We start from the raw sequence: 27,667 nt of genomic DNA on the forward strand, positions 1-27,667 counted from the left end.
ATACATGTCGGAATATGAGACGGACAAGTTAAGAAATGTTTCCATTGTTCTACTTTGTCAGGATTGTGGTCGGCGGCGTGCTGTCCGTGATGGTCTTCTTCCTGACTGTGGCTCTTTCATCCGTATTGATAATATACTGGTACAGAGACTGTGACCCAGTGCTGCATGGAGATATCAAAAGCTATGACCAGGTGACTATTTTCGATAAATTACTTCAATTTGTACTACTTGCAGAACTTTAATTCAATTTGTACTGCGTGCAGAACTTTAACTAAGTAACATTTCAGGATGGCATAGATACTTATATCAGTGGATATTTGTAAAACATTACGTATGTCTGCCGCGCCTATGCAGAGTAGTACATACTTTGCCTTATAGCTCAAATGTTGATTTTTTTTTTCCACCAGAAAATCTGGAATTCCGTTTTCAGCCAGGATTTGAAAAATCCTAATTAATGTGCAAACTGGCGAGCTTGCTATGACGGATTTATCGTTCCCAGAACTACTTGTATCGCATGAGAGCAGATGACCATTGTATTGTCCTTTGGAAATAACTGTAGTAGGGTTTTTATTCAGTTTTACATAATATGCACTTGCTCGGAAGATAAACCGCCAAAACATGTGCCGGCCGGAAAAAAAGTATAGCTTCGTTCAAGTAGCCTTGTTGACTTGCTCATCAGCTTTCACCATGCTATAGCATTTATCTTTGCGCAGCCCCAAGCAGCAGCGTCTTTCAAATAATATTATCTGGTGGGAGGGGCGCTTTCCAGCGCCCTGTAGCATTAAATATCTACTGACTGATTCAAGGTACAAAATGAAAAGGGACCCAAATTTCGCCCTTTTTATGACTGTTCATAAGATCCCTCTCATGATAAATAAGGCGTTGTTTGCAACCTGCAAAGAGCGCTGTGAAATTTTCTCACCCGCAAGTCTAACTCACTTAGAAACCCTCAGAATGCACACTGTACGCAATGAGGCTCATGCGAAATTCTAGAATGTATGTTTTTTTTAGTCGGTTGGCACTGGCGAGATTGATGCAGGAGTATATTTCGTCTGTGACTGCAGTAGATGTATAAGGTAATAGACTATTTGGAATTTTGTACGCTTGAACGGTTGCCTACATGGAAGGTAGATAGGAAATAAAAAAGCATTTTGCCATATTTTGACCAAACAAAGGAAAACTAAGGTTTAAGAATGTGTGTGCGTTGCAGGAACCAAAACTATGGGAGGTAAAACTTCAAGACTATGGCTCAGAGTACCAGATTTCCGCATTGAGTGACTTTAAATAATTTGGTCGCCTTGCCTTCTTTTCGAATTATTAATTGGTGGTGTAGTGCCTGTTATGAAAAATGCAGTAATAGTGATTTAAATATAGCGATTCGATATAAATCTAATTCCCATCGAAAATTGCAATCTAAAAATTCAGAGGTTTCTGCTATTGTGAAAGCGAACCGCTGATACGGAGAAGATTCATGTCACCGCTTTCTGCCATTTCTTGTGGTATTCCAGGTTCTTCCATTATACATAAGGGACAGCCTTTCAGACGTTACAATGCTCAGGGGGTTATTTCTTGCTGGACTTCTTGGCGCTTCGACAAGGTAAGAAACTAAATAGTACCCAAGTCGTTTGCAAAATGTACAGTCGCACTTGTTTATAATGGTTACACTTAGCGAACGCTGTTTTAGTATGAATATGGGTGGTGCTACAGTCATAATATTTATCAAGAGATTAAGCTCTGCGCCTGGCATAAAACGAGTAAACATGGATGCATCACTCGGTTAGGGCGAACACGCCATGATGTCTCAACACCCGCGCCCAAATATCTACACTTCCCACCTGGTCTTTAAAAGGATAGCGCCGGCCCGCTTCAAAGGTACTCCTACCCTTAAAAACGAGGTGACTAAAAAAATTGGCTGTGGCTTAGCTAAGGTTAAGCCTGGATAAGCGAAAAGCTCTCGCTGCTTTTCAGCCAACTCCCAAGCTACCACTTCTGGATCGGTGTTTCTGCGCCGTCCGACTGATGCTTCTTCTTCCATGGCGAGTGTCTGCGCCTGTTCTATGGGCAAGCGCGCCTTATATACCCCTCCTTTCAAATGTGCACTGCGCACGGCTTCGGCGAACGGACAAACGGTGGCGAGGATGGCCGCCTCTTCAATGGCCGCCGCCGCCGCTCGCGAGTTCTCGCAACGCCTTGCGAAAGAACCTTCACCTCTTGGGACGGCGGCGGAGACCGCGCGGCAGCGGCGAAGGGTTAAAATGGTGGCGAGGAGATAAAGCGGCGACGCTCAGAAGACGGAGTCAGCGCGCGGCGGAGACCACGGCTGCGGCAGCAGCGGCCACCTGCGCTCCGCATGACGTCGCTCGGCTTCGTGCATGCGCAGCCTTGGCTAAAGTTGATCACGGCACACGCCAGACCCGGTGTTGACGAGCCTAGTGAAGTTTTTCGCTTCAAAAGCCATAAAAGAGACGGCTTTGAAACTGCTTTCAACTGCAGGCCAACAACCGATGAGATACAACGCGAGTGTGTATGTGTGTGCCGGCTGGCAAATTGGCCTTAGTGGTTTCAAAGGCGCGGCAGGCGCATTAGCGGGGACCGGTTAGCGAAAATGCACCACACGATAGGTGATAAACCAATTGCAGCGATTCGAGAAGTTTCCGCAGCATTCAAGTAGTGACACTACTTGAAGTGCTGACACTACTAGTGACACTACTTGATGCTTAGACGTAACTGCAGCGCGAGCAAAACAACCACATATGAAAAGAAGACCCCCAAGACACGGTCAAACGCTGCATGTCTAAGCTAATGTCTAAGCTAAGCAACCAACTTTAGTAGTGCTTAGGCATAACTGCAGTGCGAACAAAGCAACCACATATGGAAAGAACGCACTCTTAACACGGAGAAACGCTGCATGTCTAAGCTAATGTCTAAGCTAAGCAACCAACTTTAGTGGTGCTTAGGCATAACTGCAGTGCGAACAAAGCAACCACATAGGGAAAGAACACACTCTGGACACGGACAAACGCTGCATGTCTAAGCTAATGTCTAAGCTAAGCAACCAACTTTAGTAGTGCTTAGACATAACTGCAGTGCGAACAAAGCAACCACATATGGAAAGAACGCACTCTTAACACGGAGAAACGCTGCATGTCTAAGCTAATGTCTAAACTAAGCAACCAACTTTAGTAGTGCTTAGACATAACTGCAGTGCGAACAAAGCAACCACATAGGGAAAGAACACACTCTGGACACGGACAAACGCTGCATGTCTAAGCTAATGCCTAAGCTAAGCAACCAACTTTAGTAGTGCTTAGGCATAACTGCAGTGCGAACAAAGCAACCACATAGGGAAAGAACACACTCTGGACACGGACAAACGCTGCATGTCTAAGCTAAGCAACCAACTTTAGTAGTGCTTAGACATAACTGCAGTGCGAACAAAGCAACCACATAGGGAAAGAACACACTCTGGACACGGACAAACGCTGCATGTCTAAGCTAATATCTAAACTAAGCAACCAACTTTAGTAGTGCTTAGGCATAACTGCAGTGCGAACAAAGCAACCACATAGGGAAAGAACACACTCTGGACACGGACAAACGCTGCATGTCTAAGCTAATGTCTAAGCTAAGCAACCAACTGTAGTAGTGCTTAGACATAACTGCAGTGCGAACAAAGCAACCACATATGGAAAAAACGCACTCTGGACACGGACAAACGCTGCATGTCTAAGCTAATGTCTAAGCTAAGCAACCAACTTTAGAAGTGCTTAGACATAACTGCAGTGCGAACAAAGTAACCACATATGGAAAGAACGCACTCTTAACACGGAGAAACGCTGCATGTCTAAGCTAATGTCTAAGCTAAGCAAGCAACTTTAGTAGTGCTTAGACATAACTGCAGTGCGAACAAAGCAACCACATAGGGAAAGAACACGCTCTGGACACGGACAAACGCTGCATGTCTAAGCTAATGTCTAAGCTAAGCAACCAACTTTAGTAGTGCTTAGGCATAACTGCAGTGCGAACAAAGCAACCACATAGGGAAAGAACACACTCTGGACAGAGACAAACGCTGCATGTCTAAGCTAATGTCTAAGCTAAGCAACCAACTTTAGTAGTGCTTAGGCATAAGTGCAGTGCGAACAAAGCAACCACATAGGGAAAGAACACTCTCTGGACACGGACAAACGCTGCATGTCTAAGCTAATGTCTAAGCTAAGCAACCAACTTTAGTAGTGCTTAGACATAACTGCAGTGCGAACAAAGCAACCACATAGGGAAAGAACACACTCTGGACACGGACAAACGCTGCATGTCTAAGCTAATGTCTAAGCTAAGCAACCAACTGTAGTAGTGCTTAGACATAACTGCAGTGCGAACAAAGCAACCACATAGGGAAAGAACACACTCTGGACACGGACAAACGCTGCATGTCTAAGCTAATGTCTAAGCTAAGCAACCAACTTTAGTATTGCTTAGACATAACTGCAGTGCGAACAAAGCAACTACATAGGGAAAGAACACACTCTTGACACGGACAAACGCTGCATGTCTAAGCTAATGTCTAAGCTAAGCAACCAACTTGTCCAGAGGTTCGTTTTACTAAAGCGTTCAAGTAGCGTCTCTTGCTGGTCTTGGCGGTCACGGGGCGCTGGGTGCCTGGACTATCTTCCTATCTATCGTTAGCGCTGCGTGATGAGAGCGCTCTGACTGCAGCCAATAGAGACGTGAGCTATTTCTCTGGAGCGCCTGAGTCATGTGCGCCCGGAGGAATAAAGTGAAGTCGCAGCAAATCTACTCTGTTGGTGACCCTGCGATTATGCATTTTTCGTTTTTAGAAATACGTGGCAGCGCGTCAGTGCAAGAAGCGACAGCCGCTACCTGCTTAATATTTCGCTTTCTTTGTTCCGAAGAGCACTGCACGAGTGCTGTAGACAAGCCTGCTCATGTGTACACTTCCTGCGGGCACATGTACTGCGCTAGCTTCGTCAGTGTATCCTGAAATTTTTAAGAAGGCACTTAAACTCAGCTTTAAGTGTGTGACAAGGTACCGTTAATGGGTTGATGCCCATATATGCGGAATTGGTCATTGCTTACTTTCCATTCATAGGTACAGTCTCTGTAAAAAGTAACCAGGCTGCATGGTTTGCCTATAGCTCGTACAGTGGAGCCCTTACAGCTTCTCTGAAGCTTAAGTGGTCGTTGAAGGTAAGGAATGGGGGTCTTCTTACCTTCCAACATCTTTTGATCTCTAGAAAAGCCACAAGAGCTCCACTATACAAGCTAGAAGCAAACCATGCAGCCTGGTTACTTTTGACGAAGACGGTGAGAGAGAGAGAGACTCTTTAATGAAATACAGAGAATTTAGCCGGCGTTTCAATACTGCTGGCATGCTACTCTGCGTAGGGAGGGGACTTTGGGAGATAAAGACAGAAGGAGAGCAGTGTGGAAGAGGTAAAAAAAAACGAAGATAAAATGCGGCTGTGAAATGTGTACTAAGGATGCAATGGCGAGTATTGATGTAACCTATGGAATGATTGAGTGCATAGTCCGACAAATGGTCTGATGAAGTTCACTGCATGAAGAATGCATGAAGGTAACGTGCAAGTGAATTTAAAGCTTATCCAGATTTCCAATGTCTTTTAAATATGTAAATAGAAACTTCATTGCAAGTCTCTGTTGCCTAAGGCAGGCTAAGGGACCTAAAACTTTGTCCATTGTTAGGGGCACTAGGCAGAGCTTCTGCATGCAATGTTCATAGTACGCACGCTCTTTAGCATACGCGGGGCACTCAAGTAAGATATGTTCCACACTTTCTATCGAGGCACAGTTGTCACAATGCGGACTGTCCACTTGTCCAAAACGATATCGCAAGCCGTTTTTATATGCAGCATTCAGACGAAGTCGATGATAAAGTGCTTCCAGATGTCGAGGAATTCTGGGTGAGAGTCTTGATCTAAGATGTGGGTCGATTGAGTGAAGAAATTGGTACTGATGTGTCGGCAAACTCCAAAGCCGATACGGTACCTGGGAGTCCTCATACCAAGCAGTTGAGCGATGCGCCACTTCCCGTCGATTGCGGGTGCTGCCACCTATGGGGTTTCTTAGGTGGCCAGATTTCTCTTCCTGAGCACTTTCTCGTGACCAATAATAATTTAGGTGCCACCTGCCATGGTGGGCACTTTGCTCAAACTCCGTTGAGCGGGCTGTGATGCCAGGATAAGGGCACCATGGGTGGATGGGGTGCACCTGGGCCATCGTACCTTGGTCGATTTTTCGCTCACAACGCCGACGACGACGACGCAGGATGTTCTGCATAAGTAAGGCTTTTTGACGGGCTAGTTGGTACATATTCATATTTGAAAGGCTGTGCGCTAATAAGACGTTCACAGGAAAAGGGTTCAGACGACAGGAAAGAAGATCAACTTCCAACTTTAATGACGACAAAAGAAGCCAGGCGCACTTATAAATCCGCTGATAACCAGAGATGAGCTGCGTGACGGTGCGTGAACCCAACAACCAAACAAAAGAGAGCGAAAAAAAGCATATCTAAGCGAGATTATACGTAACCGAAAACTGTGAACATATCAAACACCTGCCGAGGTAAGGTAAAAAAGGGGGATTCATATCGGCTGATAACAATGCATAACAACATGGGAAAACAGAGCTGCATGAAAGATGACTCTGAAAAAGAGGATAACACCATAAAAAATGCCTAACAACATGATGAAATTTATAACAAAGAAAAGAACAAGTGAAAGATGAGGATAAAAAACCGTGTAAAGGGCGGCAAATAAAATACAAGCACATTAAAATATCTAAAAGGACACTAAAACATAAAGAAACGAACGGGTTAATAGTCTAGATGTACCCATTCAGAAAGGTAAGTTCATTCCTATAAAGGTTAATAGAAGGCGTGCCAACGCACTTGTCTTTCCTGAGGTGAATGAAAAAGGCCTCAATTACTTCTCTTTCGGTATTGTCCTGAGTTTTAGCTAGAAACTTGGGGTAGCAGTTCTGGCAACTGTTGCAGTGTAACGGTAGGTTACCTCCAGATCCTTTCTTCATGGTGACGTTGTGTCTGCGGGCGCGCTCATTGAAACATTTCCCGGGTTAGACCCACATACACTTTACCGCACGTCAAGGGAATCTCGTACAGAACATTGCCAGTGCATTGCAGAACACGAGCCTCAACGTTGTCGCGTTAAAACGTTTTCTCCATAAGTGGGGAAAAAGGGCACGACCTACTACTAGCAACTGTGCAGGCTTCAACGCAATTTGTTATATACCGCCCTGAAGCGGCTGGTCGGCAACAAGTGTCTCGACCAGGAACGCATGGCAACGCTAGAGGGTTTGGAGAAAAGTCTGACAGAGTGTGCCTTCAATCAATCAATCAATCAATCAATCAATCAATCAATCAATCAATCAATCAATCAATCAATCAATCAATCAATCAATCAATCAATCAATCAATCAATCAATCAATCAATCAATCAATCAATCAATCAATCAATCAATCAATCAATCAATCAATCAATTTTATTTCCTTAAAGACTTATTTTCAGGGGCATTACATAATGAATGATAGATGAGACATGTATAACGAACTTTCAGCGAACTAGTACAACGAACCTTACCCTGACTATAGCCGCCGCGGTGGCCCAGTGGTTATGGTGCTCGGCTGCGGACCCGAAAGACGCGGGTTCGATCCCGGCCGCGGCGGCTAGAATTTCTTTGGAGGAGAAATTCTAGAGGCCCGTGTACTGTGCGATGTCAGTGCACGTTAAAGAACCCCAGGTGGTCGAAATTTCCGGAGCCCTCCACTACGGCGTCTCTCATAGCCTTAGTCGCTTTGGGGCGTTAAACCCCATAAACCAAACCAAACCTTACCCTGACTATTAGTGTTTGGCTTTAGCTGTAGGATGGAAAATCCTGTTACAGCGACTTTAGAGCGAATAAAACCCATTCCGCGTGACCGTCAGGTTCGCATGAAGCCTACTGAAGCACACCTGCGACGCTTTATTTCTGAAACAGAGAATAAAGTATTGATTAAAAACTGTGCGGAAATTGTGTGAAGAAAACCATGTTGTCTTGCCTCATGTGACGTGCATTTAGAATCGAAAGCAGTGCTCTGTAAAACAAATACAGGTTACAGAGGGAGAGTGTTGCAGCAAAGCTATCGATTGCTTCACTTGGTAAGGCAAGTTGTTGGGCGAGTTGGTTCCGATATTCCATGACTACAGCGCAACGAACGGGACATAGAAGAAGGTCAAAGGTAGAAACACAACACAGCGCTGCGCTGTGTCCCTGCCTGTGTCCTTCTTCTATGTCCCGTTCGTAAGGTGTAGTCGTGGACTTTCCTTAGCCCATAAAGACAGCAAATGTAAGGAAGCTTTTTCTTATACCCCTGCTACACGGGCCTTTCGAATGCCTTCCAACCGAATGTCATCCAACTCGACTGCCAAACCAACGCTGCTACACGAAGTTTTTTAACGGCATTCGGTTCAGATGACATTTGAGTCGACGGAGCTACGCGGAGACATTCCATATTTTGGAATGCCTTCGAGCCCGAACCAACCAATAGCCGTCGCTGCTGTCGTCGCTTTCCACGCCCACAGCCGAGCGACTGCTTTCTGCTCTGTGGCTCTTCATTTCGATACCCGCTGCTCGCTTTTTTCTGCTGTTTGTTTAGGAAATAGCTCGTGTTCTGTCTGAGGGAATGTTTGAAGATAATATTACACCAACGAACATTAACCGCGTCAGCATGAAATTTCCACAGGAGTACGCCGATGAGGACGACTGTACTCATACTGTTGTTTACATTGCTGCGTACGAACAGCTAGTGCTCTTTTCATGACATAAAACGCAATCTGTGTTTTAGTTCTATTGAACAACCTGTTTTCTTTTTTACCGGTTGTACTCGTGCTTGTTTACGCAGTGCGACAATGTGTGGGAAGCGATGATGCGATCGCACGCTTGAGAAACACGACAGCCGGGTTGCTGACATCGAGCAGGACCGGCGCTTCTCGCTTCTTGTCCCGGCTTCCTCCGACTTGATTCAAACTACTTCATGCAGAAGTATGTTTGGCGACCATTCGGTTTAACTGGAGCGGCCTAACTTGTTATCCACAAGCTAGCGACGGCGACGACTGCTGCTTGCCGTAAAGCACGGCTCGGCAGTCGTCACATCGGCGTTTGCCGTTCATCGTATACGCGCCCTGCGATGTAAGCAATAGTTGATTTCAGGTCACTGTTGCCAAAACTGCACTCGGTGACCATTTGCATTCGCCAAAGCTTGTGATTCACTCTTCACAACCGCCGCAATCACAGATCCAACACTGCAGACTCGCTAGGCCTAGTCGTCGCGGAAGGGAAGGGAGCCGTCGTCGACTGAAATTAATTTGTCAAGCGCTTATCGCTGGTGAGTTTTCAGGTGTGCACATGTGAAATGTAGCCGTTCGTATCGCTCATTTATAAGCGCGAACATATTCACACGGCCGCCTCATCATCGTGCTTTCGCTCAGCCGCCGACAAGGCTGACCGTCCGCCGATCGGATTCGTCGGTGTCGTTGGCCTGACAAACTTGTCCCACTACAATCATATTATAGTAAACTAGATATTTCACTATAATCGAATGCTGCTGTTGAGCGTGGTATATAGTGTTGTCGGACTAGTATGACCGCCGACGTCGTCGTCGCTGTACACTGAAAACGAGCTGAGGCTTTCGAATGCGTTTGGAAAGTGTCGTGTAGCACCGCGGGAGTCCGTCGAGTCCGAATGTCATTCCAATTCTCGAATGTCATTCGACTCGGATGTCATTCGAACGTTGCCGTGTAGCACAGGTACCGCTGTAAACAAATTCTGTGACCACAGTAAGCGTGAACATGGTTGGAGCGTTAAATGCTCTGAAGGACATTTCTTCATGATAGCATATTAGAGTGTGGAATAATGTGCTGGCTATGTGCGGTACGTGAAAACCAGGGCTGCTTAATTTTGAGCTATAACCTCTATACAATGTAGTGTGTAAAACTGAAAACTGAGCTAAAACCTCATAAGAACTCTTGCCTTACCCCGGGTACTGGATTTGAAGAATGAAATAACGCCACATTAAGGTTCCGTACAACGAAGATCCTTTTAATATTTCTTTGGACAGCAGAATGCTTTTAAATGCTATATGTTTTTATACAGTAATACTGTTATACCTGATATGCATATACTTGTGTTCTGTACGCTTACACACCTCCACGTTATGCATTTTTATCCGCGTAACTTTTTGTGACTGTGTTTTACTTTATCATTATCATTCTCGTCTGGGGTAGGCTGAATGCTATATTATCAGGGTAGACATCCTTTTTAACAAACCCTACCAACCCATCATCTTCCTCTCCGTTATTGAAAAGCGAGCATGTTGAGATGCGTTCCCACTGGGGTGAGAACAATTCGAAGGCACGTCTTCCAGTAGACAGGTGTTAGGAGCCTAGTGCAGAATGCATCGATTAGTTCATCACTATTACCACAACCTTCACCGAAATAAAGGTGAAGAGTGAATTTAAATCGAGAGAAGCTCAAACGTCTGTGCGATCTGCGGTGTGAAACGAGGCAAATCCCCACTGACGGGGCCTAGTACGAGACCTAGTTTGGCTAGATCACGCCACTTGTGTATTACAACTACAGACCCATGCACATGCCGTCCTCATCCGCTGCACCGGATGTAAAAAAAGTGCACACCGAAGCGCTTCAGGCACTCCAGCTGCTGTAGAAAAATACCACGCGAATTAGCCTTGGAAGCAGCTGGCTTCAACTCGCCATAATGCCTCACTGCGGTACAATTTTTGCGTGCGTCTCCGAAGCGAGAATAAAATAAAATGGGTGCGTTTACGTGTGTATACCTATGTTTGGGCATACTAGAAAAAATAAAAATAAAAACCAGGTCCTCGTGGAGACGTTGCGTGGGAGAAACTGCAGACAATTGAATAGCCGGGTATTTGTAGAAGATGCATTCATATATAGCTTCAAACAGACAAACAGTTGCCTCACCATTGAAAGTGATTTACAAGAAAGCAACACTTGCTGAAATATAGGCTCGCTAAGCAGTGGCCTGCTGTGAACGATGCCACTGCCTTCAAGTTGTGGCCTGGAGGGCACAAGCCACCTGTGGAATGTGCATAAACCTTATTTCCGATTGATGCAAACTCGTAAACTGCAAAACCAATTAACCGTAAATGGCTAAGGGAAAAGAAGCGAACACTCATCATCTGCACTAGTCCGTATGCTTTCCGGAATATAGCATTTGATGCGTGCATATAACTTGGCCACTTTCGCACATCCGAAAAATCCAGTATGCAGTAGGCATTCAGCTGTTCTCCAAGACGAGCGGGCGCTGTCTACTCGTCAGATTTCCGGTACAGGAAAACTATTAGGCGACAATCGGGGGATCATTTCGATACGTTCACATTTTCTGGTGTAGCTAATTTTGTTGTAAGTAATGCCCAAATATGCCGAAATGTTAATTCTCGACTTTGCGTTCTTCGATCGCTGGGAGTCCTCAGACCACTCCTTGCTGAGAAGTGCAGCGGTTAACAAAGGCGCCACTGCCACGGCAGGTGCGTGCTTGGAACACAGCTACCGGTGGAGGCTGGTGTAACCCACGTTGCTCTTTCCGAGCAACCTCTCATGACCAGTCATTAATTAACTTCGACCTACCCCAGTGGGCAGGTTTCCATCTACAACGATGGGAAAGTTGTGGTGACATAAGGTTCACGCCACGTCATGCGTCACATGTGACGGCGGCGGTTGCCATTTCCTCTTGTACGCACCCTTCTAATGCCTTCGGAATACCTTCAAAATGAGGCAGCTAGGCTTATCACAAGGAAATACGCTCGCTACTCCAGCATCACCGATATTAAATCAGCTCTAAATTTAAGCGCACTTGAAAAGTAAAGACTTGTCACCCTGATAAGTGACTTTCACAGGCTTTATCACAGTCCGTCGCCTTTCACAGAATCTCATATCAAACCAGCACATCGCATTTTTCCCCGATTAGGCCACTGCTTTAAAGTGCAACCCAAGATCGCTCACACCAAACTTATGCGCAATTCGCCATTGTTCCATTTACCGTTGGAATAAGCTGCCTGCAGAAATCGTTTCCGAAAAAAATTACGACGCATTTGTTAGCAAACTGAAGTGCTTACTCAATGCTTAGTTATTCTTATTACACTGTTGCTAGGATTGAGTTTTGTCTCCTGCATTGTGGTCTATGTGTGTGTGTGTTATCAAGCATTTCATTGACCCAGTTATGTTCACTCTTTACTGGAGCGCGTTTGTTTATGCTTTTCACATTTTCAGGTTTCAAATTTCACTTTGTTATGTACTTACTACATTGACTATGGGTTTTTCAACCCCCCCTATGTAATGCCTGTAAAGAGCCTTTAGGGTATGTGAATAAAACAAATAATAAAAAAAACGTATTAAGAATTGCTTTTCAACTGACGTTATTTTTTCGGTTGTCACGCTTTTCAAAGCACGGTGTCGTCTGTTGTCAACTCGAACGCCGCAACCATTTACGTCGACATCATTTCGCCTTACGTCAACATGAGTGAGCGGAGAGCCGTCGTGGTGATGCGCCTGCTCGGTAAGTGAGAGTCAACTCGGCGAACGGCGAACGCTGCTGAGTTGTTGGCTTTTTACGTCATGTAATCGCTTATTTACAAGATGTATGCTCTAACAGCTAACGGGTTGCCTCCGATGTTCGTATTTTAAACCTATAATGTGGCCCGTATTAGCGTCTATACTCTTATGTTGCGACTACTGCAGCGTCTTGAGGAAGGCGTAACTGTTCACACTTTAGTAGTATCTGAACTTGAGAATGTGATGTAATACTACGTGGTTGATTGGGTCACTTCCCCGGAAGGCCGCCTTCCGAAAACAGCTTTGTCTCTCTTTGGAAAATTAAATATGGCATTTAAATTTTATTTGTTGCGAAGTAAATAATCTTGTGACAGTCGTTACACCACCTGGGTTCGAATATTCAGCGGTCAGAAGATCACGGCTGCTATTTAATACGCCGCAAGTTCCAACACAATTCTAAACTCTCATGCCTTTTGCTTGCCATTCATTCCAATACATCGTGATTTTGATTTTAGAGGAAGATATGCATGTGACACCATCCAAGCCCTGTCGACGCATTCAATGAAGAAAAAGAGATGAATTGGCAATAGTATATTTAACATTAAATGGGTAACTTTTCTTGATGTTCTTCATTGCGTTCGGGCGTAATTGCTAATGTAACAATAATTAGTTATTATAATAACGGGCCGTACATAGGGGCCCAAGAGAACCTCATCCGCACAACTATTGCATGCAAATGTGGTACTCGGTGACCTCTTGCTTTCAACTAGCTATCAGTGGCGGGTCACTTGCCAAGAAGCTTGCGGTCTAATCATCTCGAATAATGAATGCCGACTGAAGAGCGTGCTGTATTTCATGCAGTGCTTTATTCCTGTACAGCAAGTACCTTCTCATTGCGCTTCTATTAACGGCGCTCCCTTAGAGAACCATCCATAATATTTGGGCCTTAGAGGCCCAAGCATTATTAAAAGCTAGTATCCAGGGTTTGTAATGAATCGGCGCTCTTCTGTTATCCAACTGAGCTAAGACCTGTATTGGCAAGGCAGGCTGCTCATAAAACCCACGGACTACAGCTTTCGCTACATGAGTTTCGTTAGCACGTTCAAGACAATTGGCGTCCGCAAAGCTCCACCTCAACACAGGACAGGCACTGGTGTAGAAAAGGAACAAATTGCCCTCTGCACTGCTGTGCCTGTGGAGATGTATTAGAGGGCGGGCAACAATGGCAGAACGTTGGCGACTGCATAAATGCAGGTCATGAAAAGCCAAAGCTTAAATTTGCTTTTCATAACTGATTTAATGAAATAAATTCTCTGGTTTCAGCTGTTGCTAGCGGCACGACAATGACGCTCTTTGCCATCGCAGTCCCACTAATGGGAACAGCCGCAAAAGTATGTATTATCTCTTGCTGCAGTACTACGTTTGGCTTTCTATTTGCGTTCGCTAATCTGCAACAACACTGCTACTTACCCCTGCGACACTGCCTGCGCTGTAATTGAATAACTCGCTTACGAACTTACTGCGCAGCTTTTCATGTCTCTATATTCCTCCGCTTCTGGGCCGTTCGTCGGAATCGTCCTTCTCGCCATGTCATCACCGTGGGTCAACGCAAAGGTGCGGTTTTCCTCCTCGGACTTGCGTGCCCAAAAAGGCTTAGGTAAAGCTGACCGACTACCGCCTTTATAGCCAAATCACCCGCCTTGCCACAACCCATTTGAGGCTGAACTTTGCAAGCTAGAAAATCTAACGAAAAACAATAGTCTTTGTCGACGACTGAACCAGAGAAAAATAAAGGCAGCGGGTGCTGTTTAATTACAAGACTCCGCCTGCGAAACACTGGATTCGGAGGGATTACCCTGGCGTAATTATCATGCCTCGTTGCTATGGCACCGGAGATCGCCTAATCAGCGTCTAGATACGTCTCTTACTTCTCTAACGCCACTGGAAAGCAGAAATACAGTGTTGCCCCATACAGTGTTGCCCCTTGCAACTCTCACAGAGTACTCTGTGACGCGGCCTTGTTGCTAAAAATAGTGTTTTTATTACTTCTGCCTACAGGATAAGCTTTCTTCCTTGCTTCAAGTTGATGCTAGATGTGGTTCACACGTACGCTTGACCACGCCGCACTCACACACATAACCTCAGGTGAGGATCTGTGTGTTTGTGTGAGGCTACATATACTTATGTGAGGCTAGGGGAAGTAATAAGATTGGAAGGGAAGCTTAAGCACCGCCTTAAGAATATGATGCGATTGCTTTAATGGGTTAGCACCAGTATAGGCAGATTTGGGCATTGTCTACTTAACATTAATACACGCCTGGGAGTCCCCATACTATTCATGGATCAGTGGTGCAGCAGTTATGCAATGTGCCACTGCCATGCGATGGCAGGTGCTGCCACCTGTGTGGCTTGTGCAACCCAAGTTGCTCTTCGCGGGCAACCTCTCACGAAAAATTATTAGTGTAACTGCCACTTGCCACGGTACGCAGTTTGCTCACAATCTGGTGGGCAGGTTGTGTTGAGCCACATGGTTACATGATAAAGGAGATAAAGGAGGCCTACCTGCCTCCTAAGTTGCTTCTCTGGGGATTTTTGGTGGATTTTTCGCTGGCGGTCATGGATGAAAACGACGGCGACGTCGGATGTTCTGTGACGAGAGCTGATTAACGGTATCGCGTTAGTAAGTAAACGAACTTGATCTACCATCTTATGAACGCAAGCGTATACATAGTTTATTTTTAAATGAATTTAAGCGCACAAGAACACGCACACAAGAAGAGGAAACACAAATGAAAGGCGCTAACTTCATCTGATTTATTCGCAGGCAAGAGAGCGAACATATTGTAGCGGAAAATAGGGCGACAGGTCGCTAACCGGCAGAATACAGCAAGCAGCCAGCCAGCCAGCGCGAGACTCTTCAACGTCTTCGAAGACACTTCAGCGCCACCGGAGAACACCAGGTGGCATTACTCCCCCTCCCAAAAAAAGAAAAACATAAAAGCGGGGTTGCAGTACGGGCAGTGGAAAGAGAAAAAAAAACAGCACAAGCACATAAAAATGTACAAGGGAGGTGGGCGAAGGTGTCCCACGCGAAAACTAGCGGAACACTGAGCGTACTATCCATTGCCGCGTGAAGTAGGGTTTCATGCGGACAACGTGCACAACCTCAGAGCGGGGTGGACGACGCTGAGGCTGCACAGTCCCGTCAGGAAGAACTTCGTAGGTCACTTCGGTGACGCGGCGCAAAACTCGTTACGGTCCAAAGTATCGGCACATCAGTTTTTCAGACAAGCCTGGGCGGCGTACCGGGGTCCACACCCAAACTTGGTCACCCGGATGGTATTCGATGTGCTGATGACGGAGGTTGTAGCGGCGCGCATCCGTGCTCTGCTGCCGCTGAATGTGAATACGGGGAAGTTGACGTGCTTCCTCGGCGCGCTGAGCGAACTGCTCGGCGTCTGGTGTGAGTGGGTGGTCATCAGTGCAGCATGGAAGCATTGCATCCAGCATCGTCTGAACGTCACGTCCGTAGACCAGACGAAATGGTGTAAATCGGGTCGTCTCCTGGGTGGCCGTGTTGTAAGCGTATGTGACGTACGGGAGAATCTCGTCCCAGGTTTTGTGCTGCGAGTCTATGTACATTGCGATCATGTCGGCGATCGTTCTGTTGAGTCTCTATGTGAGCCCGTTCGTCTGTGGGTGATAGGCAGTGGTTTTGCGATGGTTCGTGTGACTGAGCTCGAACACGTCGCGCATGAGCTGTGCCGTAAACGCGGTACCTCGATCAGTGATTACGTGGGACGGTGCGCCATGACGCAGCACGATTTGTTGCATAAAAAACTGGACGATCTCAGATGACGTACTGCGCTGCACCGCCTTAGTGTCCGCATACCTTGTTAAATAGTCGGTCGCGACTATGATCCATTTATGACCGGCCGATGACACAAGGAATGGGCCCAGAAGATCGATGCCGACTTGATCAAAAGGCGTCCGAGGCGGTTCAATAGGTTGGAGCAAGCCCGCTGGCTTGAGAGGAGGCGCCTTACGACGTTGGCAATCGCGGCAGCCTCTGCCGTAACGCTGGACGGCGTGAGAAAGTTTGGGCCAATAATACGCCTGGCGCACGCGTGCAAGTGTGCGGGCAAAGCCCAAGTGGCCGGAGGTCGGCTCATCGTGACAAGCAAGAAGGATATCGGAGCGGAGATCTGCCGGAACGACGAGGAGGTGCGCTCGATCAACAGTGCTGGAGTTTTTCTTAAACAAAATGCCGTTCCGGAGACAGAAAGCCGGCAGGTTTCTAGAAAATTGTCGGGGTACGACAGAAGCTCGGCCCTCCAGATAATCAATGATAGGTCGCAGGTCTGGGTCAGCTCGCTGTCGGGTCATTAGGTCTAAGTCGCTGACAACTTCAATAAAACCACTCTCGTCCTCTATGCTATCATCCGCTAACCCGACGGGTGCGCGAGAGAGTGCGTCAGCGTCTTCGTGCGTCTGGCCAGATTTGTGCACAATGGTGTAGTCGAATTCTTGGAGGCGGAGGCTCCATCGGGCTAGGCGCCCCGATGGGTCGCGAAGATTGGCAAGCCAGCACAACGAATGGTGGTCGGTAACTACTTTGAACGGGCGGCCGTAGAGGTACGGACGAAATTTCATGGTTGCCCACACAACCGCAAGGCATTCTTTTTCTGTGGTCGAATACTTTGTTTCAGCGCGAGAAATCGTGCGGCTTGCATACGCGATGACCCTTTCCACGCCACCTTGGTGTTGGACGACTACGGCGCCGAGGCCGACGTTGCTCGCCTCGGTGTGGACTTCGGTTTCAGCCTCTTCATCAAAGTGCTCAAGAACAGAGGTTGTTAGCAGTCGTCTGCGCAGCTCGGCAAAAGCCTCCTGCTGCTCGGCAGCCCACACGAACTGTGTATCATTGCGCTTGAGGTGGTACAGGGGTGCGGCAATCTTTGAAAAGTCGGCGATGAAGCGGCGGTAATATGCGCACAGACCCCAAAAACATTGCACACTTTTCTTTGTTGCAGGAACAGGAAAGTTGGCGACGGCAGCAGTTTTCTCGGGGTCGGGCTTAACGCCATCGGCACTCACGAGGTGACCGAGAAACTTCAACTCTTTGTACCCAAAGTGGCACTTCTCTGGCTTTAGCGTTAAGTCGGCCGATCGAAGGGCATCTAATACTGTCCTCAGGCGTTCAAGGTGTTCGGCAAAGGTTTCGGAAAATACGACGGCATCATCGAAGTAAACCAAACAAGTTTGCCATTTTAGTCCAGCGAGAACGGTATCCATCATCCGCTGGAAAGTTGCCGGCGCTGAACATAGCCCAAAAGGTAGCACTTTAAATTCGTACAGTCCGTCGGGTGTCACGAACGCCGTTTTTTCGCGGTCCCGCTCGTCGACCTCTATCCGCCAGTACCCACTCTTTAAATCAATGAAGGAGAAGTACTGGGCGCGACGAAGTCTGTCGAGCGAGTCGTCGATACGAGGCAGGGGATAGACGTCTTTTTTAGTGATGTTGTTCAGTTGGCGATAATCCACGCAGAAGCGGAGTGTCCCATCCTTTACCTTCACCAGCACGACAGGTGAAGACCAGGGGCTGCTGGAAGGTTGAATGATTCCATCTGAAAGCATCTCCTTCACCTGCGTTTGGATCGCCTCACGCTCCTTCGGTGAGATACGGTACGGCTGCTGATGGATGGGGCGGGCATCGTCGGGCGTAATGATGCGGTGCTTGAGAAGAGCCGTTTGCCGGACTTTCGACGAAGAAGCGGAACAGGTAGAGTATTCGAGTAGGAGGGCACGTAGTTCTCGCTGTTGAGTCACCGAAAGGTCCGGGCTGATGTCAAGGGATGGGCGCACAGGTCTAACAGCTTCGAACGCGAAACATTCAGAAACCTCCGCTAAGGGGTCGGCGAATGCGATGGCAGTAGCACGAAAAAGGTGCCGGGGCTCGTTAGAGAAGTTAGTCACGAGGAGCTCAGAGCAGCCGTCGCGGAGATGGATGAGACTTCGCGCTGAGCAGATGCCGTGGGTGAGCAAAAGGGACAGGTTGCCCTCTGCGACCGCTGTCCCTTCACGTAGTCCGTCGCAGTGAACACTCACAAAAACACTGGCGCGTGGCGGAATCCAAACGCTCTCGGCGGATATTCGAAGGGCGGCGCGGCGTGGACAGTCCTCGGAGTAAACATCAGCTTTCTCGGTAGAAAATGTGACAGTGCGCTTTCGGAGGTCAATAATAGCTCCATACTCTCGGAGAAAATCAAAGCCAAGGATACAGTCACGGGAGCAGTCAGGTAGAACTAGGCAGCTGACAACAAATGTGGAGCTGCGAATTTGGACTCTTGCTGTGCATAGGCCAAGCTGAGTTACGACATGTCTGCCAGCCGTGCGAATCTGCGTGCCGGACCATGGCGTCATTACTTTTTTAAGAAGCGCCGCTGGCTTTCCGCTTAAAATTGAGAAATCAGCGCCAGTGTCCACGAAAGCACTAACCTTATAGCCATCGAGAAGCACGGGTATATCCAACGAGAATCGATCTCCGAGTTCAGGTACGGCAGTCGTTGCCTTTAAATCGCGGTCGGTCGCTGTTCGTGTTGTCGGGGGGTCTTGTTCGCATCGATTGCCAGCGGCCTCGCCCCCTGAGGTCGCTCTCTTTAGTTTTCCCGGCGGGGACTTGGCGACCATCTCTGCGCCATCCAGGAGGAGCTTTGGGGCTGTGGCGAAGGTTGGCGTGGTGATGGAGACCGAGACTGCCGCTGGGGAATTGTCGCCATGCGCTGCTGGGCTACGTAGTCCTCGATCTCCCGGGGTCGTTGACCTCTTGGTGGACGGGGCATGTCGATAGGGAACCCCTGCAGCCCAAGCTGTCGATACGGGCACTGGCGATACAGATGACCGGGTTCCCCGCAGTGAAAGCAGAGACGCCGCCGATCTGGAGCACGCCACAGGTCCGTCTTCCACTGGGGTGATCGTCGATTGTCGATGTAGTACGTGTCGGGGTGTGCGGAAAACAGCGAGCCTTGATTAGACGGAGGTAACTGCGCCGAAGAGGGCGCAGGACAGTGCAAGGCTTCAGCATACATTGGACGACGGCACTCCGTGGGTAAAGGCGGCGGGTCAACGGACGGGAACGAGGTCTCTAGGCTTGAACCTCTTCGCCGACGAGGCTAGCGAGAGAGCCGGCCGTCGGCAGGGGAGCACCGAAAAGCGCCTGGAGCTCTTCGCGCACAACGGAGCGGATCAGGTCGCGGAGAAGACCAGGGTTAGCCCCGAAGGCAGGAAGCGGCTCTGTAAGTGAAGCGGCGAGTACCGGCCGGTTGTAGGTGGTAGACCGCCGCAAGAGCATCTTCTCCATCGTGACCCCTTCCGTGAGAAACTCAGCAACAGTCCCAGGTGGACTGCGCACGAGGCCAGCGAAAAGTTGCTCCTTAACGCCGCGCATGAGTTGGCGCACCTTTTATATTCAGGCATGGCCGAGTCAGCTCGCCGGAAGAGCCGAGTCATATCCTCCACGTACATGCTTACAGTCTCATTCGGCATCTGAATGCGAGATTGCAAAGCCCGTTCAGCCCGTTCTCGACGATCCGTGCTGGTGTAGGTCTCCAGCAGGCGTCGGCGGAACTCGTGCCATGATGTTAGGGCGTCTTCTCGGTTTTCCTACCAGGTACGTGCACCATCCTCGAGGCTAAAGAAGACGTTTCGAAGCTTGGCGGCGTCGTCCCACTGGTTGAATGAGACCACGCGTTCAAACTCGAGAAGCCAGTCTTCTACGTCTTCGAGCTGACTGCCGTGGAATGGTTTGGGCAGTCGCGGATTCTGCAAGGTGTAGTAGGCTGCAGCTGGCATGGCAGGTCGATGGGTGGGCGCTCTGGCAGACTCCAAAAGCCGGTGTTCGGGTGGTAGGCCTTGGTTTCTCCGGCTAGCACGGTGCACGGGGGTGTCCACTAGCGAAGGACTGGAGCCCAGGGTACCCGGAGGAGTATGAGACATATACGGGGATCTCCACCCCGCACCTCCACCAAAATATGTAACGAAAAATAGGGCGACAGGTCGCTAACAGGCAGAATACAGCAAGCAGCCAGCCAGCCAGCGCGAGACACTTCAACGTCTTCGAGGACACTTCAGCGCCACCTGAGAACACCAGGTGGCAATATATACATAAAATGAGACATGCGCAGTAAAGAAACACATCGTCAGTTCACAATACATGCTCAAGATACCTGTACTCTGCCTGCAAAAGATTAACAGACGTGTCACTCACACAGTCAGGCCCCCCTCTTCCTGATATGAAAGGCTTGTAATAGTTCACGTGCCGTCCATATCACCGCCTCTGCCAAGTATCTTTATCACCTTCAGCCGCGGCTCGCATGCTCTGCAGTTCGCACAATGCTCTGCTAAATGTGTCCCTCCACACCTTAATTCCTTTCCTGTGTGGTTCCTCTTATTGTGTGCGTGTTCTTGTGCGCTTAAATTCATTTCAAAATAAGCTATGCACAACCTAGCCGAAACAGAAGTTTTGTTAAATTACGTATACATAGTGCGGGCAAAAACGCCGGGCCATGTCAACGAAACGGAGGAGAGTCCCGGTGGTTTACGAGCAGCAGAAATGGGGGTGAACTGACGTAAAACGCCTTGCCTAGCTGCACATTTACCAGCTCACACGACAGGGTGCCGCCTGGGCGAGCCTGCTGGTCTGTGGCATTCAGCTCTGGCACGCCGTGGGCAGGATCGTCTCCGGGGTTCCCCCACCACCTTACCTTCGCAAGACACTCGACCGCTGTCCGACGCCTTTCAATGGTACCGACATTGGATCCAACCACGCAGCCACATCGTAAGCACTGAACTTTCTCATGGCGGCTTCAGATGTTATTAAGGTGTTTTGTTCGCGTCGTACCCTTTCTTACTCTTGAGAATTTGTATTCTTTGTTAAATAAGGAAATTAAGTGAAATGGTGGTTTTCACGTCCCTTTGTACCAATATAACTCAGACTTTCCATCACCATTCACTCCACTTTATCAATTTTACTTTTACGAGCGTCGATCCATCGTAATAAATAGCGTTGCAGAAATGATAGTCATATCTCTTCGTTGGGCACCATGCAACTTGAGGCTATGTACGCGGGGTCTGGCACCAAAACGTGTCCGCAAAACGTGTCCCCAGAAGTTGTGACGTTCTCAGAGGAGGTGGCATCAAACGAGTGGTTGTAATTGAAAAAAAAAAAATATGTTCATAGGATTACTAGTTAATTCGAGCCAAAAATGTCGAAAAAGCGTCGAAATAGCGCGGACGTCGATAAAGTGAGTGGACGGGAAAACAGCCGGGCATAATGGTGCGCTCAAGGCGGTGGCGAGAGACACGAAGCTACTCCCCATTGTGATGCTTTAGGCGCATGTAGATCTCCATCAATTTTCTTAGCCTAAATTGAAATGGAAACAGGTATCATCTTTCCTTGTTGCTCTAAACTGTAGGCAGACAAAACCTCATGCGCAGAATCTACGCCAAGCTGAAATTACTCCTGCGCCGAACATCACATGGATGGAGATGAAAATTCGCAGTCGAACAATGCGCAACCAACGAGTGCTTGTACAATTGTGCCAGTTGTGACTACTGATAAGTTTTCAGTAAAAATATGACGCTGATTAGGACTAAGAACCATTTATAAACTGATTTTTAGTTAGAAAGTATCCTCCTAATTATGTCCGCATGTTCGCATAACCTATGTGCGAAAACGGCTTGCGTGTGTCGCCCATCACTTGTGCTTGAACAGCTCTGAATGGTAAATTTTCAACATCCTTTATTGCGCTGGCCAATTTTGGCCCCTTTGGGTGACAATGGATACTGACGAATGAGTGCGATGGCACTGAAATGAGACTTGAGAACTCCATGCAGCGCAGACATATTCCCGCTGTACCGGGTGTCCTTCTTCTGGATCTCATTCATCGGAGCCTTGCTGACCATGCTGCTTGGCACCGCACTCAGCATTGCTACCGGTGAGCGCTCGATAAGTTCACAACAGGACCTGTTGGTGATTGTTGCGCACTTCTTTGTAAGAGACTTGGCTTCGTGAGATTGTTAGAAAGCTCGCGCTAAAAGGGAATTGTGCTTTCTTCAATACACTGACACTGAGAGTAACAACGGAACCCAGGATACTTGAGAGGCACATTTTTTTTGCGTTTGCTCAAAAGGAAAAGAATTATATTTGCCAATGGGTCATGTGCTCTCATTATTAGCTTCCCATAATACGTATTAGAGCAGGGGCCAGTTCTGTGCTTGGACTCCTGTAACAGAGTCACTGTATATAGCGCGGCATTTAAGCCTTGTGCATGTTTTCAATTTATAAAGAAATCAATTGCATTGAATAGCCCTCCATAACCACACTGAGAAACTACTCTTCAGTTATTGCGTGAGCAGTGCAAAAAATGTGGACTTCGATAAATGGCTGTATTATAGGAAGATTTTACACAGAACAAGGAAAGGTTTTTTTTCAAACTGGCATCCACTACTGTCACATTCTCTAGAAACAGCACAGAAGCTGATTGGCCCTGTTGGCGGCGGGCTTAGATTTCAAGATTTCTCTCGTAGCTATAAATAAGTTTTCAACTATATGTCCCATGAACTCAATTTCTCTTCAGTCGGAAATTGCACCGCCTTGCTGACACCACCGAATCTCTATTTTTTGTCGTGAATTAAGTTTAACACAATATTGAATACAGTGGCTGTATTGGAGCGTGAACAACATACAAAAGTAGCGAAGAAGCGAGACTTTGTGTCTTCGGACTCCCACATGGAGAATGCTGAAATATCTCTTGATATCTCTGTGACTGCCCGTTAATCACCAACCTTGACCTTTCGTAAGGCGGAGCCCGTAATTCTAGAAGAAACCTGCGCCTCACCAGTCCAGTGTTCCTGAATTTCTGGAGGCGCTTCAGGCGTCTTCGAAGCTTGCTGCAGGTAAGAATAAATGTCAACACGAAGGGTACACTAAGTGAATGCTGTTTTAAAACATTTCGAGCAGCCGCTGGCATGAGCTGCTAATCTATTGCCAGGAATTCGGAAAAAGAGATTTCCTAATTTCTTTGGCTGTCACCTCGTGACCTATCCCTATGAGCATTCGTAAATAGCGTCTTTACACTATACGTCACGTAATACAGAGAATGACCGATAGCATCCCATTGAAGAGTTATAGGCCGTTAGGCTTAGCCGCACTGGCTGGGCGCTGTCCCGAATTCCTGGTAATGGTTGCGGCCTACGCCGCACCATTAGAGAAATGCTTTTCGGTGTAACTAATTGTACAGATGGAGGACTGGATTTTTTCGCAAGATTTACGTTGTGATTTCCCGCACACAACAAAGAAAGCACAGTCTTCATGTCTCGTCTAACGTTTATTCCAATATTCTATGCTTAAGTCAAGATATTTGAATAATCTACAGACCGAATTACTTTTTTCTGTTCGTTAAAATTGAGCAAGGGCTGGGTGTTTCCTTACTCAATGCCCTGATGGTCGCAAATAAGGTAAGCAGAGTGTCCGAATTTTACACACCACCGTCGCACCATATGACAATGGAGAGCTGCTTTCGTGGCATGATAATAGTGAGATTTTCTTTTTTGCAAGTTTTCATATCCAAGAAAGAAAAAAAAAGTAGAGCTTTAGCAAAGTGGCCTCCCGTTACACCCCACAGATATGGAGGCTTTGAAACCAAGCCTTTGGTGCCACCGCGTATTTTTTTTTTGCAAAAAAAAAGCTCCCATTAGTTTCCTGTCATATGCAGTACGTGGCTGAAAAACGCGATCCACAACGCTATCCTTTATACCTGCTTAGTTGAAAGTATTTGAAGTGTTTCAGTGAGTCAACATGCGTCCGCAAGTGATGCTGGGAAAAACACCTGCTGAATTCGGTAATTGGGTTACATCGCGCAATCGTTCTACCGGAAGGTGCTTTTGTCTACCTGGGTGCCCGGACGAGTTGAAGACGGAGCAATGAGCTGAAAATTATGGCATAGGAAACATGGCCCGAGCATAGCACAAAGCAAAATACTTTTAAAATGTTGAAAGGTATTAGGTATTGAAAATTTTGATATGTAAAATACTCGACTTCATTCCGGTGGAATCATTGTACTTATATTAATTAGTTCAGTTTAGCAGCCCCCGCCGTGGCTAAGCGGTTATGGTGCTCGGTTGCTGACCCGATAGACGCGGGTTCGATCCCGGCCGCGGCGGTTGGATTTCTATGGAGGTGAAATTCGAGAGGCCTGTGTACTGTGCGATGTCTGTGCACGTTAAAGAACCCCAGGTGGGTGAAATTTCCGGAGCCCTTCACTACGGCGTCCCTCATTGCCTGAGTCGCTTTGGGGCGTTAAACCCCATAAACTAAACTAAACTATATAATTATACCTTGCTATTTTTGCTATCTTGCTATCTTGCTAAACTAACTAATTAATATAAGTATAATGATCGCTACCGGAATGAAGTCGAGTATTTTACATATCAATATTTTCAATACCTAATACCTTTCAATATTGTAAAAGTATATTGCTTTGTGCTATGCTCGGGCCATGTTTCCTATGCCATCATTTTCAGCTCATTGCTCCGTCTTCAACTCGTCTTCAACTTATGAGTGTGCTTTCGCCTCCGTTGTTTGTTCGCCTCCGTCCTGATTTGCTAGGCCGCAAACGCCACTGCTTTACGGCGCCCTTCACGTTAAGGCTGATGCCATGCAACAAGTGATTATTTCTGGCACCAGCCACCACGAGCCACGCGAAGGTAACTCCAATGAACAGATTTATCAACGAAGGAATTTAACTTCATAGGTTCCCCTTATGTTGCTTTGTTGAATGCAATTATTTAACTTTCTGCTGAGCGTGTGCTACGTGTATTAAATGTATTTCACAATTTCTCTTTTCTGTTCTTTTTAACATTTACTGTCGGTACAAGATGCATTGTATATGCTTGTTAGTTTTTTCCCGAAATTGCAGCCTGTCTGGCGTTTCTGTTCGGTAGGGCAGGAGCCGTTGTCAGGCCAGGCCTTTAGCTACTGCTTAAGAAAAAGTGCGGACGCACCGGCGGTCAGCATCTTCGTATAAAATTTTCTTGCATTGCAGTTTGATGTAAGACGGTGCATTTGTGCATATGGAAGCAAGAAACAGTGAAAATAGAAAATAATTTTCTTTAATACTATACCCACGAACTGTTTCCTTCATATGCGTTTCTAGTTATAATGCAATTAATCCCTTTGTAAATTTATTATGAAATTTCAGCCCGTATGCTTTGATTTCTGACTGCGCAATGCCTTCAAAAGACTGTTTTACCCATTTTCACTCACAGCTGGACGAAGCGACGGGTGCATACGATGTGAAGACCTCAAATGATGTTGAAGACGACGATGACGACGCCCGTACTGCTTTGGAACCTGGTCCGTCCAGGATGTGGGAAAACCATCAGCTTTATGCTACCTCTTTTTGCGGAGGACTTCAAAGTGTTCACTGAGAAAGGAAGAGGCGGTTTTGGACTACTTTTCAAAGAAAGCATGTGATGCGCTGCCGATGAAATTTTGAAGAAGGAACGTCTTAATTTCTGTTTCTGTGTTTTGTCGCGTTTTCGCTGCGGTGGGGCATAGCAATAAATTGTTATGAAGAGACATGCAAAAGGGGCTACCCCAGCTCAGAATACCCACTTGAGACCTACAGGGGCATATTTCATGTGCTACTTGGGTTAGCTTTTTTTTAAATTTAAAGACGGGTGGAGACCGCAGTGAGCCTAACAGCTCCGCCTGCGAAGGTCGCATCCGCGACAAACGGCACGTTCTGCTCTCGAGGGGAAAACAGATAGAGACACGCAAGTTTAAAGAAGAACGAAGAACACTAAGTGTTCACCAAAGGTTTATGTAAAGAAACGCGTTTGATGTACCTGTCACGGCAAGGAGAAAAAGGTATAATACCACGCATTCCCGTCCGATAAGCCAATCGACCACCTCTCAATTTATTTTCTGTTGGCTACCATTCCGACAGCTGTCTTCGGGCATTATTGGAGAACTTCAGTCTCGTGGTCAGCTTCAAGTTCGCTTCTCTTTCTGGACGATGTTAGCCAAAGGCTGCCGGTCCCAGTCGATAAACACGACATAGCCGGTCCCAAAATGCAATAGAAATAATTCTCTTGTCGTTAGGACAGATTTTTCTGTTGTATTGTGAAGTGTTCTGTTGTTGCGACACTACTGACTCTACCGTTACGATAGGAGACGGCTCAATACTAGAGAACGTCCTGTTGTTGCTAAGAAAAGTTCAGTTGTAAATTTCGAAAATAGTTCAGGAATAGCTGTTCTGACGAAAGAGATTTTTTTTTTGTAATTATGGCTGAAAGCACTTCACGCCTAAAACACTTCAGGCCTAAAGTCACGCCAACAGATACCCATCTACACTATTAAATGCGTACGTGCACTGAATTTTAGGCAGGTGCAGCAGTTTAATTGAAAGTTCTCTGAGCTGATCTCTCTAAATTTAATAGCGCCGAAAGTATTGATTGTGCGGGCAAAGCCAGGCCGGCACACATCGACCCCAGGGGTCCCTGTAAAGTCCTGCCCGGCAGAAACACCTCGACACGCAGTCCATGGTGCATGGCTTTTCCCCTTCTTGTCGCCAGAGTTCTCTGCATTTTTGCTCGCCGCAGCTGCTGCTCTCGCAGTCTCTGAAGACTTCTCTGGGAGGACAACCTGCATTTTAAACAGACAGAAAAGGCCGTTGAATGAAGTTGAATTGATTGTTTTTATTGTCCGTAATGGAACAAAATGATGGAAGTCGAACCAACAAATGTGGCACTGGGGAATGGGAAGATATACTTAGAAGAGCAATCTCCTGGTCAAGCTGACTGTTTCAGGCTCATTTTTCGTCGAGTTGTTACAAACTATAACTGATAAAAGTAGCACCTGGTTGCACTGAAATTCGAAAGCCTAAAAGGCTAGCTGTGTCTAAAGATAGAAAGCATCTAAAAGACAATGAGGTGATAGTATAGGCTTCCTCTTTGTGAGCGCTGTTGAAGGCTAAAA

At 47.1% G+C, this 27,667-nt stretch overlaps 1 protein-coding gene across 1 annotated transcript in view; it reads left to right on the top strand.

Annotated features, from left to right (window-relative positions):
* Nucleotides 1-26,176, top strand: part of LOC149348372 (putative sodium-dependent multivitamin transporter) — a 37,557-nt gene extending 11,381 nt beyond the window's left edge. Inside the window, exons 8-16 of the mRNA XM_089585805.1 lie at nucleotides 62-191; nucleotides 1,509-1,597; nucleotides 12,522-12,631; nucleotides 13,951-14,018; nucleotides 14,155-14,241; nucleotides 21,300-21,463; nucleotides 22,522-22,622; nucleotides 23,489-23,583; nucleotides 25,954-26,176. Of these exons, the coding sequence (XP_089441931.1) occupies nucleotides 62-191; nucleotides 1,509-1,597; nucleotides 12,522-12,631; nucleotides 13,951-14,018; nucleotides 14,155-14,241; nucleotides 21,300-21,463; nucleotides 22,522-22,622; nucleotides 23,489-23,583; nucleotides 25,954-26,115 (1,006 nt within the window). The 3' untranslated portion in view covers nucleotides 26,116-26,176. The remainder of the gene's footprint in view (nucleotides 1-61; nucleotides 192-1,508; nucleotides 1,598-12,521; nucleotides 12,632-13,950; nucleotides 14,019-14,154; nucleotides 14,242-21,299; nucleotides 21,464-22,521; nucleotides 22,623-23,488; nucleotides 23,584-25,953) is intronic.
* Nucleotides 26,177-27,667: the final 1,491 nt, after the last annotated feature.

This window comes from Amblyomma mixtum, chromosome 4 (genome assembly GCF_055824585.1).
Source record: "Amblyomma mixtum isolate Tamu chromosome 4, ASM5582458v1, whole genome shotgun sequence".
In the NCBI taxonomy this organism is placed as follows: domain Eukaryota; kingdom Metazoa; phylum Arthropoda; class Arachnida; order Ixodida; family Ixodidae; genus Amblyomma; species Amblyomma mixtum.